Below are 17157 nucleotides of genomic sequence, written 5' to 3' on the forward strand. Positions count from 1 at the left end.
AAAATTGAGAAAAAAAATTAATTTGATATTATCTTTTTAAATAAAGGTAATTTTTTCAATATTCAGCTTTGAAGATTTATTAATTGTATCGTAAAAATTTTAATTATTATTTTAAAAATATATATTAATTGAATAAATAAAATAGAAGAAGAATAATGAGAAATTGTTGAAAAAGTTGTGAGAGAAAAAAAAGAGATGAGGAAGTTGAGAAAAAATATTATTACTCAACAATTGTAGTCCTAGGAAGACAGCTTAGAAAAATAGTATCCTTCCCGCCTCGGAGGGTACCCCATAATCTAGGGAAGGCGTTTGACCTACATCAATAGCCCACTAAGAATCTAGGACGCCTTATCCCTGTAAGAAGTCCAATTAGCTTGGAGGACGAGCCTTGAAGCGATTAGGAGTCCCAGCTGGAAGCTTCCCTAGTATGACTAGAGTCCATCCCCTAGCAACTATTTTCTCGAGTCTCAAAAGGGCTGAAGGCTATAAAAAGGGACATCTCTCAATGGTAAAGGGTAACGTATTCTGAACATCCACATGCACCAAAAATATTATTACTCAAAGCATTATTGTACTGAATTATTATCGGCAAAATTCCTATTTACACCATGTGTTTTTCTAAATTAGTAAAAGTTACTTGAAATTTGAAAATAGGTAAAAATCCCCCTTGTGTGTTGTTAAACCTTGCAAAAGACCTTCCTACATTAGGAATTGATGAAGGTTGCATTGCATGTGCAACTGGTGCGATTTGGGGGCCGTTTTGGTATCCTTGCATGATTTTTTATTGCCTTCATGACTAAAATGCTCTTATTATGACTATATAATAATTTTTAACTTGTTTTGAGTATTCTTTTTGTTTTCATCTCTCCAAAAAATTAAAAAATTCTTTTAAATATATTTAGTTAAAAGTACAAAAAAATTATATAAAATTTTAAATATTTAATAATTTAAATTAAAATCACAATACAAAATTTAAATATCTTACAAATATGGACATTAATAAATTATAAAAATTAATTATATATTATTAGAAAATTTAAGTATTATGTAATTAGATATATTAAACAAATTATGTTTAAATGTATTACATTTTAAAATATTATAAAATTATCTTTCTTATTCCAAAATTTTTAAATTTAAAATTTAGAAATAAAAAAAATTAAAAATAATTTTAAAATTGAGTCATTGCCTCCTTCCGTAGGGTTCTAGTCTACGGCAACGTCGCAGTCGACCCAATCTGGGCGGGGCGGCTCGGGGTCACCCAGATCCGTGAGCAACGACGACGTGGGGGGTGGAGGTGGGGAGTGAGGGAAGCGCGGCAAGGGGGGAGTTTATTTTATTTTATTTATTTTTTTTAAATAATAATTTTATATTTTATAATATTTATATAAAATTAATTAATCTAAACCCTTGATTTTTTTTAAATTTAAAATCTAAGGTTAAGATTAATCGATTAGATATGACGACTCTCATCTAATCAATAAGAATCCAACGGTCATTAAAAAAAAATAAATATGTAAAATATAAGGGCATAACAATTATTTTATAAAAAAGTTAACGCCATTAGTCATATTTAACGGAGAGGGACGACTGAACGACATTTAAGAAAACATAAGGGAGTTTTGTACCTATTTTTAAAACATAGAAGAGTTTTTTGTTGAGTTTTTGAACGGAGAATTTTATGCAATTTGACCAATAATTATCCTATATTATGCCTTTTCCATTATAATTTTTATTTTCATCATTGTTTATTGGCTTGAGTATCGGATTGTTAACATGCTTCTTGCATGTCTCCTTTCTAAGACTTGTTATAACATGAAGAAAATTACTCAGAAATTTCCTAAAACTTGTTATAATTTATAACCCCATGCATGGTACGTATAAAAACTAAAATGGAAGAATAAAGAGGGACTTGCAGGGAAGGGAAGGAAAGGGAGCAAAAAGTGTTCAAAAGGGACATATATATATATATATGGGAATTGGGGGCAACATCAGACAGCGTACACCGTTGCGCACAATGTATGGATAGTGCAGGAAAGATGAGGAAGTGTGTGTGTGTGGGTAAGCATATATTCACGAGACCGAGGACGTATCTATTCTGCCTTTATCTTTTAAGGACGCGCTGCTCCAGAAAGTAATTTTTGACTTGTTTCTTTTCAGAAATCTCTTTCTCCATCCTACCTATTCCAGTTTCTCATTGCGGTGACAAATGTTGTAGCCAGTAGTACCCAAATATTACGGCCAACTGCTGCATGGTCGTTGTCAATCATTATTTATTACAATTATTTTGTTTTTTATCATGATTATTAGCCATAGTCAAATGTTGTATTTTTTTATGGTATTTTATGAAATATACGGACTTATAATTAACGTATTTCAAATAAATTTGACCAAACACCCTCTAAACCAATATTTATTGCATACTTATAATATATAAATGATAAATTTATTTCAATTTAAGATAAGGACATAATTTATTATCATTTTTCCTCAGAGAAATCATTCTATTAGTATAACAAACTTTTTTTTACCAAAAAAAATTATAGAATTATGTTTCTGGTGAGGTTACTTTTTAGAGCAATGTTTCGGATATTAGATTGGTGATTGAACCGAATGAATTATCGAATTAGTGGTCCAACTAGTCGATTGGATTGAAAAAATTGATTGACCCAAAATATATTATGTACATATATATATATAAATATATATTTGTAGTTGATTGCCAATGTATGTATATATATATCAGTAGAAAGTCACCAATTATCAAATAGTATAATAAATATCGATCCCACAAGAAATTAAATAAAATAAGTACCAAAACTATAATTAATTTACAATTATCTGAATGACCGTGAAACAAGTAATAGATTACTACTACCAAAAATAGTTACTGAAGAGAATAAGGAAAATGAATACGTTAGAAAAAATTTAAGATTGAATGAAGTCCATCTAATCGATCAAATAAATACAAAATTAAAAGAATGATCTAACAAGCAAGTGTCTTCGTGTGCTGTGGTTCTTCCAAGTTAATTCAATATACTCTTTCGAGCTAAAACTTATGATAATAATTCATTAAGATTGTGAAAAACCTATTCAACCAAATGACTCATGTCTATGTATGTTTACATACCATTTAATTTATACCATAAATTACCATGTCTACTATGTCAAATTTCCTTAGAGTTCATCAGCATAATTAATTAAATCTAAGAGATGACCAAACACTCAAATTATAATAATAGTACAATAATTCATGGACATATGAAAATAAAGTTGTAGATTAATCCGATAAAGATACTCAAAATATTGTTTTAATTAGGTTTCCAAAAGTATTAGTAAAAAAAAAATTAGTTTATACTGATCAGATTTAGAATATAGAAGAAAGATTAAAAAAAGCTCATAGAATAGAAAATCAGGCTTGAAACAACTGTCACTCTGGTGCCGGATCTACTTCTCCACTTGTCTCGTCTTCTTGTCCTTGTGCTTCAGCGTGATTTTTAGATTTATCTCCAACAAAATTTCATTCTCAAGCTTCCTCTCTCTCCCTCTTTTATACTAGTTCCCTAGTTATGGTAGAAGAAGAGAAGAATCCACGTATTATCGAACTCTTGTTCTTTCCTTTCTAATCATATTCCTACTAAACTTCTTAAAACTAATTACAAGAAAATAAAGTAGCTCAACAACATATTTCATATCAGCACTCAAATTAGGGATCTTCAGTTTCTGTCCTCACATATTTGATAACCCGTGGTTACGGGTAAAAGTGAATCCAGTTTTTGTCACTCGGATTTCTGATAATTACTGGGTCACGAGTTATCTTGGCAACGCTGCTACTGGAATTGTTCCTCTTTCCACACTTTAGCTATTTTCTCGCTACTCTCATTCCTTCCATGAAAGCACCTACAATGTTACAAATACACCCAAGAACAAATATCATATCACAAGAATATAGGGATATCAATAGAAACATGCATCACATAATTTTTCCTAGTCAGTCGCATATCAATACAATATATATCAATTGATTAAATAAATACAATTTATAATTTTTTGAAAAAATATTATAATTTATAAATAAAAAAATATATAACAATTCAACAATAAGAATCAACAAATCTTCTGAAGGAAACCAATTAAATCAAACTAACAAAAATTTAAAATTTAAAACCCCACAAACTCATGTAGTTTGGATGTTTCTTTGCTTACCCTTTTGGATCAAATACATATAGCAAATGGTGCCTTTATAAGTTTTTTTAGAAAAAAAGCCTAAAAAAATTGGAGAAAAAGGAGATAGATGTAGATGAAAAAGAGAATGTAAAACCCAATGAGCTATTAGAAGGGGCTCAGTATCCCCCATTAGAAAAATACAATCAAAATTTAAGCATTTTAAACTATAAATATGAAAAAGTTTAAGCCAAACTTAGGCTATAACATGGAAAAGATTAAGCCAAACATATGTATACATATTTTACTACATTATTTTTTTTTAAGAAAAATTAAGGTCAAAACTTATTTATTAATTGGTTACCAAGTGACCGATTTTCACTGGTTTTGCTGATTTTCATCATTGCGGTTTTGGTCCTATATATGAACCGGTTTGAAAACATGGCCAGTTCTCAATTAAATCGGTCAAAGAGATTGGTCCGATTTGATTTTGAAAATATTGCTTTAGAGATTATGTATAATTTATAATTTCTTTTTATTTTTTTTCAAAGGATAAACTACGTAAACTCCCATCCTTTTGTATTTTACAGGAGTTATTTGTACAACCAAAACCACCTCTGACCGATATTCTTAAAGTGATTTACATCTATATGATCACTTTTGCTATAAGCTTTTAATATTAGATGGATATAATAGTAACCGCCAAATATTCACAAAAGTGTGATAGTTAATTTATAGGTAGGTTATCATAATCAAATACACCCAAGACACCTTAGAGCTTGTTTGGTTGTGTTTTCAATTAGATTTTTTTCCACTTTTCACTGTTTGGGTAGGTGGGAATTTGTTTGGTCAAGTCATTTTTAGTGAGAATGCATTCCTATTTTAATTTTCAATTTTAAATTTATATAGGTCACATGGGCTTGTCATAGTTGTCTTTCTGTCACATCAAAAATACATATACCTATATTTAACATTCTCACACCTATATACCTATATTTGAAAACAACTAATCCAAACATATTCTCAGTTTTTGCACAAAAATCAATAAAGCATTTCTACACATTTTCAATTGTTGGAAACTGAAAATAAAACATAACCAAACTAGCTCTTAATATTTCAATGATCTCTTATAGATACCACAACATTCAGTTTTCAACATTATTACTATTCATCTACAAGATAACACACAAAAATCACCTATTGAAAAATTCTCTCTAAGAAATACTCAATTTGTATTAAGCGTATCGAAGGTGATACCCGAGTTTTCTTTCTGCTACCACATAACACCCCAACATAACTTACACCACACCATTGGGGCAGTCTATGGAAAGCTCTATTGCCCTGGTCTGAGTCTACAAATTTACTGCAGTGAACATAACGCACAATGAAACATCGCAAGAAAATGGGGTGGAGCAAACTCCACAGGATCCACCTCCGATGCTACTAGGATAACCACCTTAGTGTTCCACCACCTCAAGAGACGATAATAAAATTGATGTAGCACCTTTGTTAGCTTTAATCCAAGATGCATCAACCCGTGCCGCAGCTCAAGTTGTGGCCTAAAATGTGGCTAATCAGTAATCACTTAATAAACCCAACCCCTCTGTCTCCTCACTGAATTTAAGAATCATCCTCGACTCCCAAGGGATTTAAGCAAAGGCGAGAAAAGGTGAATATCAAAGTTTCTCCCCCGAACTCAGTGTTGCTCAACGCCAAGAACTAATTTCTTCCCAAGTAAGACAACATTTCATTCACTCCATCCAAAGGATTAGGATGGCCACTTACCATTAACAATAGCTCCACCAAAAGGTAACCCTTTTTCACCAACCATCTTGACGAAACACTCCAAGTGGGTGTGAAAGTCTCAAACATATCATAATATAATAGAATGAGAAACTCCCAAGAACACTTATTCTAAAATGAACTGCACAACCGAATTGATGCCGCCTACTGCAAGATATTCTATACCAGTCTCTCAAAGCATGCCTTAACGTGGTTTAACCAACTACCATTAGAATATCTTTAGCCTCGAACAGTTGACTCAATGTTTCTTTCACCATTTCTCCACAATGATGAGAATTTTCCTATGATAGGTGTCATCGTTGTTGTTTCAGGGGGACAACAAGATGTGGCTCTTCCTAGAAAGCTTTCTTGCATGCATAAGGTAAGTCACTCACAAAACAAAAACTATCCACGAGCTCCACCTATGGAGGTCCAGGTCCTTCATTTAGGGAAAAAGAGGAAATATCATTTGGTGCTCAAGATATAGATCCCAGGAGAAGACACTACAATGACGCTTTGGCCACCTCTACCACACTTTCCAACTTCAGGTTAAAATGATATTGTTGGACAAAGAAGCTTGGCGGATGTCATTTTCTATGATATTGCTTTTTGCCCAGCTTGGAATTGATAACACTCAGTTGCAGAAGATTAATAGTCTCCAACCACCACCGGGAGCCTCATGCAGTTGCCACTGTGGACTTGGCTAAATTGATCACCTATCCTGATACACTTGCATATCTATCAAGAATGCAAGAAATGTTACATAAGTTATGTTTTGTAGCTAGACAAAATAGTAAAAGTATCACCAGCGAAGAGTAAACGAGAGATGTCAGGAGCTCCCTCGCATCAACAAACTCCACTGAAGCTACTATATTCGATCTCTAATATAATCAAACAACTTAACATTCCTATGCAAAAAATAAGCAAATGTGGCGATAGGAGACACCTTTGTTGGAAACCCCTTTTAGGTTGTAAAAACCAAAACACTAGTCATTCAGCATAAATGAATATGTACCAGTATAAACACACATAAGCACTAAAACCGACTCTCAGACCCAAGTTTAAGTATCACAAATTCCAGAAAATACCATTCAATATGGTCATAAGCCTTACTCATATCTAGTTTAATAGTAGCATAGGCATCAGTACCCCTATGTTTGGAACAGAAAAAGAGATTTAACTCAAACACAATTAAGATATCATCAGAAATTAAACAACCTGGAACAAAAATCGATTGAGATGGGGAGGTAATAGGATCAAGAAAATTAGCTATAATTTTAGACACTAACTTATAAAGCATGTTACAAAGACTAATCGGATGGATGTGTGTTATAGACTCGTGTTTAGAATATTTCGGAATAATAACAATATTAGTATGGTTAAATTATGAAGGCATAGTCCAAATGTTCAAAATATTGAGAACTTGTCGATAATATTAGGTAACCATATGCCAAAAATGCTTATAAAAAATTGGTGGAAAGCTATCGGGACCAGGGGCATATTAAGGGAGACTATGGGAAAAGAGTAAATAACCTCCTCCGTAGTGAATGGTTTCAACAACTTAGTGTCATCTCTGGATTCACACATGGAAACAACACTTCGGCAGCCACCAAAAGAACATAAATCGTTGGCCTATCAGATGAAAAGAAGTTGAAAAAATAAGCTGAACTATGTCCTGCATGCGCTTCTTATCCTCTGCCCACTGTCCTTTAGAATCACGAAGAGCCGCAATTCAATTCTCATGATGATGAAACCCGATTATGGAAATAGTATGTATTACGATCACCAGCTTTTAGCCAATCTGTCTTAACTCGCTGCTGCCACTTAATTTCAATCCGAGAGACCAATTCCTTTTGTTCATTTTGATGTTGTTGTGAAGAAGTTTAATGGCCACTGTTATTGGGATCTCTTGTAGCTGAATAAGTTCCTCTTCCAGTTCCTTAATACGACAACAAAGGGTTGTCACAGTTCCACTCCAAGAAACTAAATAGGCTTGACAAGTCTTCAACAAGCAACATACCCTAACCGCTGTATTCTCATCAAGATGAGGCCTCCATGAATGTCCACAAGATGATTCACGCAACAACCATGCCTCAAACTGAAAAGGCCTTGATGAATGACGAGAGGGGGACAAACGCTCTCCTTGTAGCTGAATAATAACTAGGAGAATTATGCTAGTAGGGGGCAACAAAGACTAAATCGAGCATTTAGGAATTGGACACGCCATGCCAAGTTGGCTTAAGCTCTATCAAGATGTTCGTGTACTTTGTTAGGCTCTTCTCGTTTGTTTGACCATGTGAAACGAAAACCTCAATACTCAATGTTCGATAGGCTACATCTATGTAATGCATTGGAGAAATCCATAATCTAATATGGAAGACACTGATATCTTCCACTTTTCTCATTTTGATCTAGAATTTTGTTAAAATCTCCAGCATATACCATGGAACGGAATATTAATGGCTCAACCACTCAAGTAATTGGCACAAAAGTTTTAGAAACAAGCATCCAGAGCCCCATAGAATCCCGTTAAACGCCATAAAAGTGCATATTGTGCTTCATGAAATATAACATCAATATAGGACTCGGATTGACTAAGGAGTTGAACATCCAAGTCATGACGTCAAAGAAGTGCAAGACCACCCCATTTTTCGATTGAATCAACAGTAACACAAAATAGTTCAAATTTGTGTTTTAATGCATTAATCTTTGCTCTTCGACACTTAGGTTCAACAAGGAAAATAAGTAGAGGATCAAAATCCAATATCAAACGACCGAGATTCTAAACTTTTAGGGAACCTCCCAAACCCTAATAGTTCCAGAATAAGGAATTCATAATGGGCACGGGGGCTACTCCGCAACCTCTGTCAATAATAAAGATAGAGAAGAACATTTTTCAGTTGAACACGTTCAGGAGTAGAAACCAACAGAGCCTCCCTGGCATCCTACGCTTTTGTCCTCTACAAACTAGAGAACCATAGTACTCCGACCATGTCTACTACCATGAGGAGTGACACCCAAAGAAGGCCACACCATAGACGGTTGTGGAGGGAAAATAACTTGGAAGTGGCATATTAACAAGAGTCTCGATATCCGTGGTTGATATTGCCTGAGGAGATGGAAATCAAGTAGTAGGAATGTATGAACTATGCTCTTAGTGGACGACTTTACCTTTTAGTTCATTGCCACAAATCGAATCCATACACTACAAAGAGACAGGCACATCCAGTGTCCGAAAACCTCCAAAAATATTTGGTCCCTTGAGAGAATCAGGTTGAGGAGAGGGAGAGGACGATTCCCTAAATCGAGATGACTTTTGGAGCCAAGAGCCATACAGTGTAATTCGGGCATGGATCAACGAAACCATCAGCATATTGGAGCTTGCAGTGTTTTGCTATATGGCATAGAATACAACATAAAAAACATTAGTATTCAAACATTCATATTGAAACGAGACAACAACTTCTTTTCCATCCTTTGAACAAATTATAGTCACTAAAAGCTGCGACTTACATACATTAGTAGCGATTCGAGCACGGAATGAGGGAGGCAACCAATGCCATAACAGAATGAATGAAAAACTTTCTCACAATTCCTACCTTGCTTCCAATAAGCAAGCCAAAGCTGAGGTAGCTTCAATCCACACAGTGAAGTCACAAGAAACAACTCCATGGTGAAGGGGTCCTCATTTGCACCGATAGCATAGAGGAGGGGTAAATTGTTCCCAAAATTCATGGACAGCCCCCCCAGAAGCCTACGTTTGTCCATGCAATGATTACAACATACTACAAATCAATTTGAACTGATGTTGGTAAACTCAATCCCTTTGCCCGGGTTCACAGCACGTAGAAATGTAGAACTCAGCCTCAAAATTAACCCCACAGTGAGTAAGAATTCGGCCACCACAGAAAGCTCATAATTCCCACCGCCGGGCCAAAACGTTTTAACCATCCGTTCAATCTCAGGATCCAAAGCCAACAATTACAGTCATAAACAGATTGGAAAAGATAGTTACCAAGGAATCCAAAAATAATTTTAGCTGCGGAAACCACTACAGTACCGAAGTTCTAGAACAAGAAGAAACTAAATAAAGAGATATACGGAAAACCTAATAAATAAAAACGAAGCAGGAAAGGAGAAAGTGAAAAAGACTAAAGACGCCAGAGAAACAATTGTCGGCAAGAACAATTTGAACAAAGAGAAAACCGCCACTCTCACGCGAACCCAAGGCGGTTACCATGCAAAAAGCCGTCCATAACTCCCATGAAAAGAGAGAAGATCACTAAGGAGCGATAGAGAAGATCACTAGAGGTTTGGTGTAATTACACGTCGACCTCCTGTGGTTTGAGAAATTGCACATAGTACCTTTGATATTTGTTTCCTTCTTTTAAATAGACCCTACTAGTAAAAATTCATCGAATTTGCTGAAATTAATAAAAAGTTGTACGAAAATTTATATTTACTCATAATTTACTTAATACCACCCTTTTACACGTTAAATAAATCTTTTTTAAACCACTAAAAATTTATGTATAATTATATCAAATCTAAAAAAAATGTGTAATCATCCCATAATTTTTCTATTTTACCTAAAAGGACTTCCACGTGGACATAATGAGCTTCTACTTATGGGGCGTTCACAATGGTTTAATTGTTTATTAGTCTTTTGATGGAGTAAGATGAAAAGAATATGTTTTTGGCATACAACGTACACCTTTGAATCATTTAAACTAAGTTTATTTAAACTAAAAGTTATAAATTTCTTCTCACTAATTTCTGCATTTTACTGAAAAAAATTTACAAATTATGTCTTCTTCGCTAAATCCACTTCAATTTTTTCTACTTTTTTTCATTTTGTTTCAAATCATCTCAATTTTCACTATAACTAATTAGGTTTCTAATTTTTTCTATAAGTTATTCGGACATAAAGCAAAAACCATTGCAAATAGACCCTTATAATTATTGAAGTCTATATTAGCTTATTTGTTCAGAAAAATAATAATCACTCTATATATATCATGTGAGATTGACATGCCAATTCTCAGTCGAATTCATATAATTTCCAACGAAATTGTGTTGTTGGATTTCTTGACGTACTTATGCCAGTTATCAGCCGCACATTTTTGTCTTGTCATGCAGGTACCCACGAGCTCTACACAGGTTTTTTCCTGCAAACCTACTCCACATATTTTACATCTTCAACACTTTTCCTTCTTTGAAAGTTTGAAATTCTCAAAGCCCGCTGAGACAAAACCCTCATTTAGATAGACAACATTTTTACAATACCAACATCAAGGCTACATACCATTGGACTCGGGCACAACTCATTATAGTTCAAGTTTATTTGAATTTGCATCAAGCTAATTTAGAAATTACGTTTGAATTCAATTTGATTATTGATCTAAGGGCTAAGTGCAATTTTATCTTCCTATAATATGTGAAATGGACAAGTAAATTCATGTGAAAAAAGAATTAGCAAATCACCCTCCTATGTTTCAAAAAATAAGGGTTTAGATATGTGGTCATCTGCTTCATTTTTCAAAATATAAGAGGATAAATTGCTATTGAATTTTTCACAGAAGGTTTTTTTACTCATTTTTCATATCAAAAAGGGGTAAATTGCATTGTTTTCATTGATCTAATCAAGTTCAGACCAGCTTCAATTAGATCAATTAACATGAGTGGAGCTCGAATAATTTGATAATTTTTAAGTACATTTCATTACCTTAGCATTAATTAAATCGAGCTCGAAAATAGTTTATCCAACAAAGATTTTGGTTAAAATTTGATATGTTACATTAAATATATCGAATCCAAACAAACTTTTATCAATCAATTTCAATCGAAAAATATCAAAAAGTTTGATTTATTTGTTCAGCCTAATGAATAGCTGATATAATTGGTAAGAATAATTGTGTATTAGTGGCGCATAATAATGCCTATAGGCGCAGTGGAAACAAGAAAGTGGAGCCAGCTATATCCAATTTCACTCTTTTTACTGAATCCCATTTTGCTTGCGTTTGTTCCTGAAATGGCTGGTGCACAATTTAAACATCTCTTCCGTTTTTGGTCTACTATCCATATATATATATATATATATATATATGTGTATATTTATTTTTTTTTGACGCCCAATAACACAATGCCTTTGCCTATACTTTTTTGATTCTTGCTTCCGACCTACAGTTTTCAGCTTGTTAGCCCACCAACATTTCCCTGATTCAGGAAAATCCTTGATGTCTTTGCAAGCTGTAAGCTTGTTTTCCCTTCATACTTTAACCCTCTTTGTTAATAATAATTGCTACTATCTCTGTCTCTCTCTCTATATATCTCTATGCTCGTTTCTCTCTCTTCTCAGTTCTCCCACACACGTAGAATTCGAGATTTACTTTTTGAATTCCTGTTTTTCTTTTTTGTAGAACAGTGTTCTTTTAAGGCAGCTTTTCCATGAAATGGAAGCAGCCTAGATTCTGCGCCCTTAGCGCTGTTGTCCCTGCCCAACTTCTCAAAACCCGAGTAGCTCCACCAAGAATTGGACGGAGAAATCAGGCGGAAATTCGACTAAAATGGGAAGAGCAACGAGGTGGTTGAAGGGCCTGTTTGGGATAAAGATTAAAGAGAAGGAGAGGAGGGAGTATTCCGGTGACGGGAAAGGAAAGGAGGGTCGCTGGAGCGCTGGGCATTCGGGGAGGGACGACGCTGTGGGGACGTTGTGCCATAACCCCACAACCATACCGCCCAATATCACGCCGGCGGAAGCTGCGTGGCTGAGATCTTTCTACGACGAATCCGACAAGGAGAGGAACAAGCACGCCATAGCGGTTGCTGCTGCAACCGCCGCGGGGCGCAGGCGGCTGTGGCGGTGGTTCGGCTCACCAGTCAGGGACGTGGCACGGCAGTGTTTGGTGGGAGCCGGGAAAAGTGGGCTGCTGTCAAGATTCAAACGGTGTTTCGTGGATACCTGGTACGTACGTACATTAATTAAGTTTTGATTTCAGAGCTCGATTTATGTAATGCAAAATCTTGGTTAGAAATCAGTTAAAAAAGTCAGTCACTCGTTCGTAACCCTTCTGTTCCTCCATTTGTTTATGGGTTTTATTCGATTTGTGTGTTGTCATTTAGTAATTTAGAGTTCGTATTCTGTGTTGGGAACGCAAAAACCAACAGGCCCGAAAAGCCCTCCGGGCTTTGAAGGGATTGGTGAAGATTCAGGCGCTGGTGAGAGGATTTTTGGTGCGTAAACAAGCTGCCGCCACGCTTCACAGCATGCAAGCCCTTATAAGAGCACAAGCTAGTGTTCGGGCCCAGAAAATTCGTCGGCTAATCAACAACGAAGAGGGTTTTCCTCCTCAACTTCAAGCCCGAATATCCCCCCTGGTCAGTCCCGTATATCAGTTTAATTTTTTTTTTATTTTTTCATCCTGCTTTGGCAAATGGAAGTCATGAACTATATATTTGTTGGGTTGATTATAAATCTGCAGCAAAAACACGATGATGCAAGAAGCGAGCATCCAACATCATTGCACAGCAGAAGGCTTTCGGCGTCATCTGAGGCTGCCATGAATTCATTTGACGAGAGCCCGAAAATCGTGGAGGTGGATACGGGCAGCAGGACCAGATCAAGATCCAGGAGGGCCAACTCATGGATGCTAGACTCCGGCGAGTACTCATTTGGAAAGGCAACTTCCTCCCCATTCCCATGTCGAATTCCGGCCCGACTACCAACCCCAGAAAGCCGGAACTTCCCGGATCAAGAGTGGGGTTTGACCGGCGAAGAATGCCATTTCTCGACCGCACAGAGCACTCCAAGATTTACCACTTCCTGCGGCTGCAACACGCCCCTCACCCCAGCAAAGAGCGTGTGCCCGGAAAGCTACTCCAGAAGCTCCGGCGACCACCCGAATTACATGGCCAAGACGCAGTCGTTCAAGGCGAAGCTCAGGTCCCAGAGCGCTCCGAAACAGAGGCCCGAGCCTGGCCCGAGGAGGAGGTTGTCACTCCATGAAGTGATGGAGTCGAGGAATAGCCTTAGCGGGGTGAGAATGCAGAGGTCATGCTCACAAGCACAAGAAGCCATAAATTTCAAGAACGCCGTGATGGGGAAGATTGGTAGGTCTTCTGATTTTGTTAGAGAAGATGAATTCTACCCCAATTGAGAAACGTTTTGAAGAAATGTACGTTGTTGTTGTAGTGTAGATTCTTACGGGCAAGAACATATTAGATTTGCGGAAGCATTTATGGTACTCAAGTAGATTTCATTAGCAGTAAAGAGCCTACTTTTTTGTAATATTACATGTCAAATTAATGCTTCATTCTTGTGCTGATATTAAGAGTTCAGAGCCCACAAATTCAGACAATGGAGAAAAAGTAAAACATTTGAGTGTTTGAGGGGTTAAATGCAATTCAGCCCCTATGTTAATGAAAAAGTATAAAAAAGAATTTGTGAAAAAATAAAGTGCAAAAATCTTCTTGTTATTTAAAAAATAATACAATTTACCTTGGAATATTTTGCATTTTTCTATTAACATATGGGGTAAATTGCATTTAACCCGTTTCTCAGAGAGTTAGAAAATGTGAGACGTTTAATATTTTCGAATCCAACGTTTACTATATATTATATAATATAGAAAAATTTAGAAGTTCAATATCTGCAACTATGTTTTACAAAGTAAATTATATATGTACAAAGATACATACAAGTATGAAAATAAAAATTTATGTTATATTGAAATTATGTATTTTATATTCAATTTCAATAAATATTTAAAATATCATATTATTTTATGCCTCTAAAATATGTACAGCTCGAACAAAACCCAAATAAAGAGCTCAAGAATGCACATGGCCCAAGAAGGATTCCCCATGCATGGCCCTCGAGGAGAATGGACTATTGCACAAGCCCATAGACACACCCCCAAGCCCATGGGAAAAGGGCTCCCATTCCAAGACTTACAGAAAATCAGACCCGAAGGCGTCAAGTTTGGACTTTAGCCCAACAAACAACTTTTTGCTCACATTATTATTAATTACTCTCAAAATTATAGAGATATTATAGATTAATTAGATAGATAATTTTGTAAAATTTAAAATTTATATATAAGTTAAATATAATTTTTTAAAATTGTATTGACTATATTTTGTTAAAAGAATGTACATATAAGTGTTCATATATATATATATATATTTTACAGCCCAAAACATTAAATATGTAAATTTTCAAATAATAATGTAAAATTATGATAAGCTTATAGAGTTTTAGGTTTCTATGCTAATTATAAAGATTATAAATTTTGAACAAGCTTGTTTAATAAAAAAAATTACGATAATTCAATTTTTTAAGGAAATAATTGTAATAATATATTTTAAAAGGGCTAAATGATAAGAACATTTTTGTCCTGAAATTATGATCAATGTTATGGGAGAGATAGTAGCTGACACTCCCTCTATCTCAAAATAGTTCATTCCCTATAATGTATGAAAATAAGTTCTTTAATCTTTTGATTTATTTGTGATCAATTGATTATTTAATAACTGATCTAAAGTTAATACGCTTTGTCCCGTTAAATTATTTTTGAGACAGCATTTATTTCCTTAAACTAATAAGTGTAATATTGTTGTCCCGACCCCATAACGACGGCCGGTCGACACTTTTTACATTTTCGGTGGAATTATCAACACAGTTCGGAAGGAATAAAGGCCGCCTCAAAAAGTTTAGTAAATAAATATTTCAGACACAGTTTTGATGGGAGATGACGTTAGTCGAAAATTTTGGAACGGACTTTTGACAGTCATCCTCGGCAGTTGAAAATATTTGATTTTATATCACTATGTTTGTTTTCATTTTCAAGTTATCTTCGAAAATAGTCAAAACATACTCAATGTTTGTCATCATACAAAAACACTTTATTTGAGTGTTTTTAACTGTTTTAGCATAAATACATATATATATACACACACATATACATAAATATATATAAAAAAGACATGATTTGACAGTGATTTGACAATGAACAATAATTTTTGTCTCATAAAACATAACATTAAGCATACAATACTTACTTTAAATTATCTCCAAAAATAAATTCAAACATACATACTATCTCTAACACATACTTATTTATATTTGTTTTTCTCTCTCTATCTCCATAAAACACAACAAATCGTTATGTTGTATGAAATTAGAATATAATAGATTAATATTTTTATTTTTCACAAATCTCCTTTTAGTTGCAAATGAGGATGTATATATAGGAAGCTCAGTAATCGTTATGTTGTGGGTTGAATGTGGTTTTTGTCTCTATTTGTTATTTTCCGATTGCTTTTGTCACATGGTTGGGGAGTATTCAGATAATGAAAAGTTGTTATCCAAATTAAGTTTAATCGAACCAAATTAATTATAGAGCAACTCTGATATATTTGTTATGTATTTATCATTTTTTCTTAATTATATTAAAAAAATATATAGTACACTTGACATATAATTAATTTAAATTTAATAGAATTCAGTCTGGAATAAAATTTCCTACAAACAATTTAGCCCAACACATTCCTTAACAATCGACAAAATTTTAGTAGATTAAGGGACTAAACTGCAAAAGCACAACTAAGAAAACTATATAAAAAGTTTCAGTAAAGCCCTTTAAAATTAAGGAAACAACCAAAAGTGCGGACAAAAACAACAACAGATCATACCTATCAATCTTATTGAAAATAAAACCAAAACCAAATATATCAATTTGCAAAACACCTCAAATATGTTAGCATAATAATTAATGTCATCCTACTTGTCTTTCTGTATTTCATCTATTACTTCTTGAAATATTCATATTTCGGTTTGGGTTAAATGTAACTGGTCTTCACGATCATATGAGAAATAAACAAAAAAATTCTTATGAAAAAAAAATAAAAAATTACCCTTTGTATTTTAGAAAATAAAGTAAAAAATTACCCCCTATCAAAGGTAATTTGTTTCATTTTCTAAAAATATAGGGACTAATTTGCAAAAAAAAATTCACAGGAGTTTTTTTGTAAATTACATTTTTCCCATTTCGGTTTATTACCCTGTTTTTTAGGTAGAAAGGAGCAAAGGTAGTAATGCCAATCACAAAGTTTTCTCATTCACAAAATGACATATATAGATATTGTTAAAATCCAGGAAAAAGCATTTTAAAAGGGAAGTCTATTGATTATTCTCACTTGCAAAGAAAATAC

At 34.3% G+C, this 17157-nt stretch overlaps 1 protein-coding gene across 1 annotated transcript; it reads left to right on the top strand.

The window, feature by feature from the left end:
- Window positions 12090-14307, top strand: LOC105173557 (protein IQ-DOMAIN 14). The gene is given in 5 exon segments (XM_011095340.2): window positions 12090-12197; window positions 12371-12786; window positions 12789-12910; window positions 13114-13323; window positions 13428-14307. Coding segments are annotated over 4 exon segments (1281 nt in total). The 5' UTR covers window positions 12090-12197; window positions 12371-12512; the 3' UTR covers window positions 14103-14307.

The sequence above is a fragment of the Sesamum indicum genome, linkage group LG11, assembly GCF_000512975.1.
Source record: "Sesamum indicum cultivar Zhongzhi No. 13 linkage group LG11, S_indicum_v1.0, whole genome shotgun sequence".
NCBI classification, from domain to species: Eukaryota; Viridiplantae; Streptophyta; class Magnoliopsida; order Lamiales; family Pedaliaceae; genus Sesamum; species Sesamum indicum.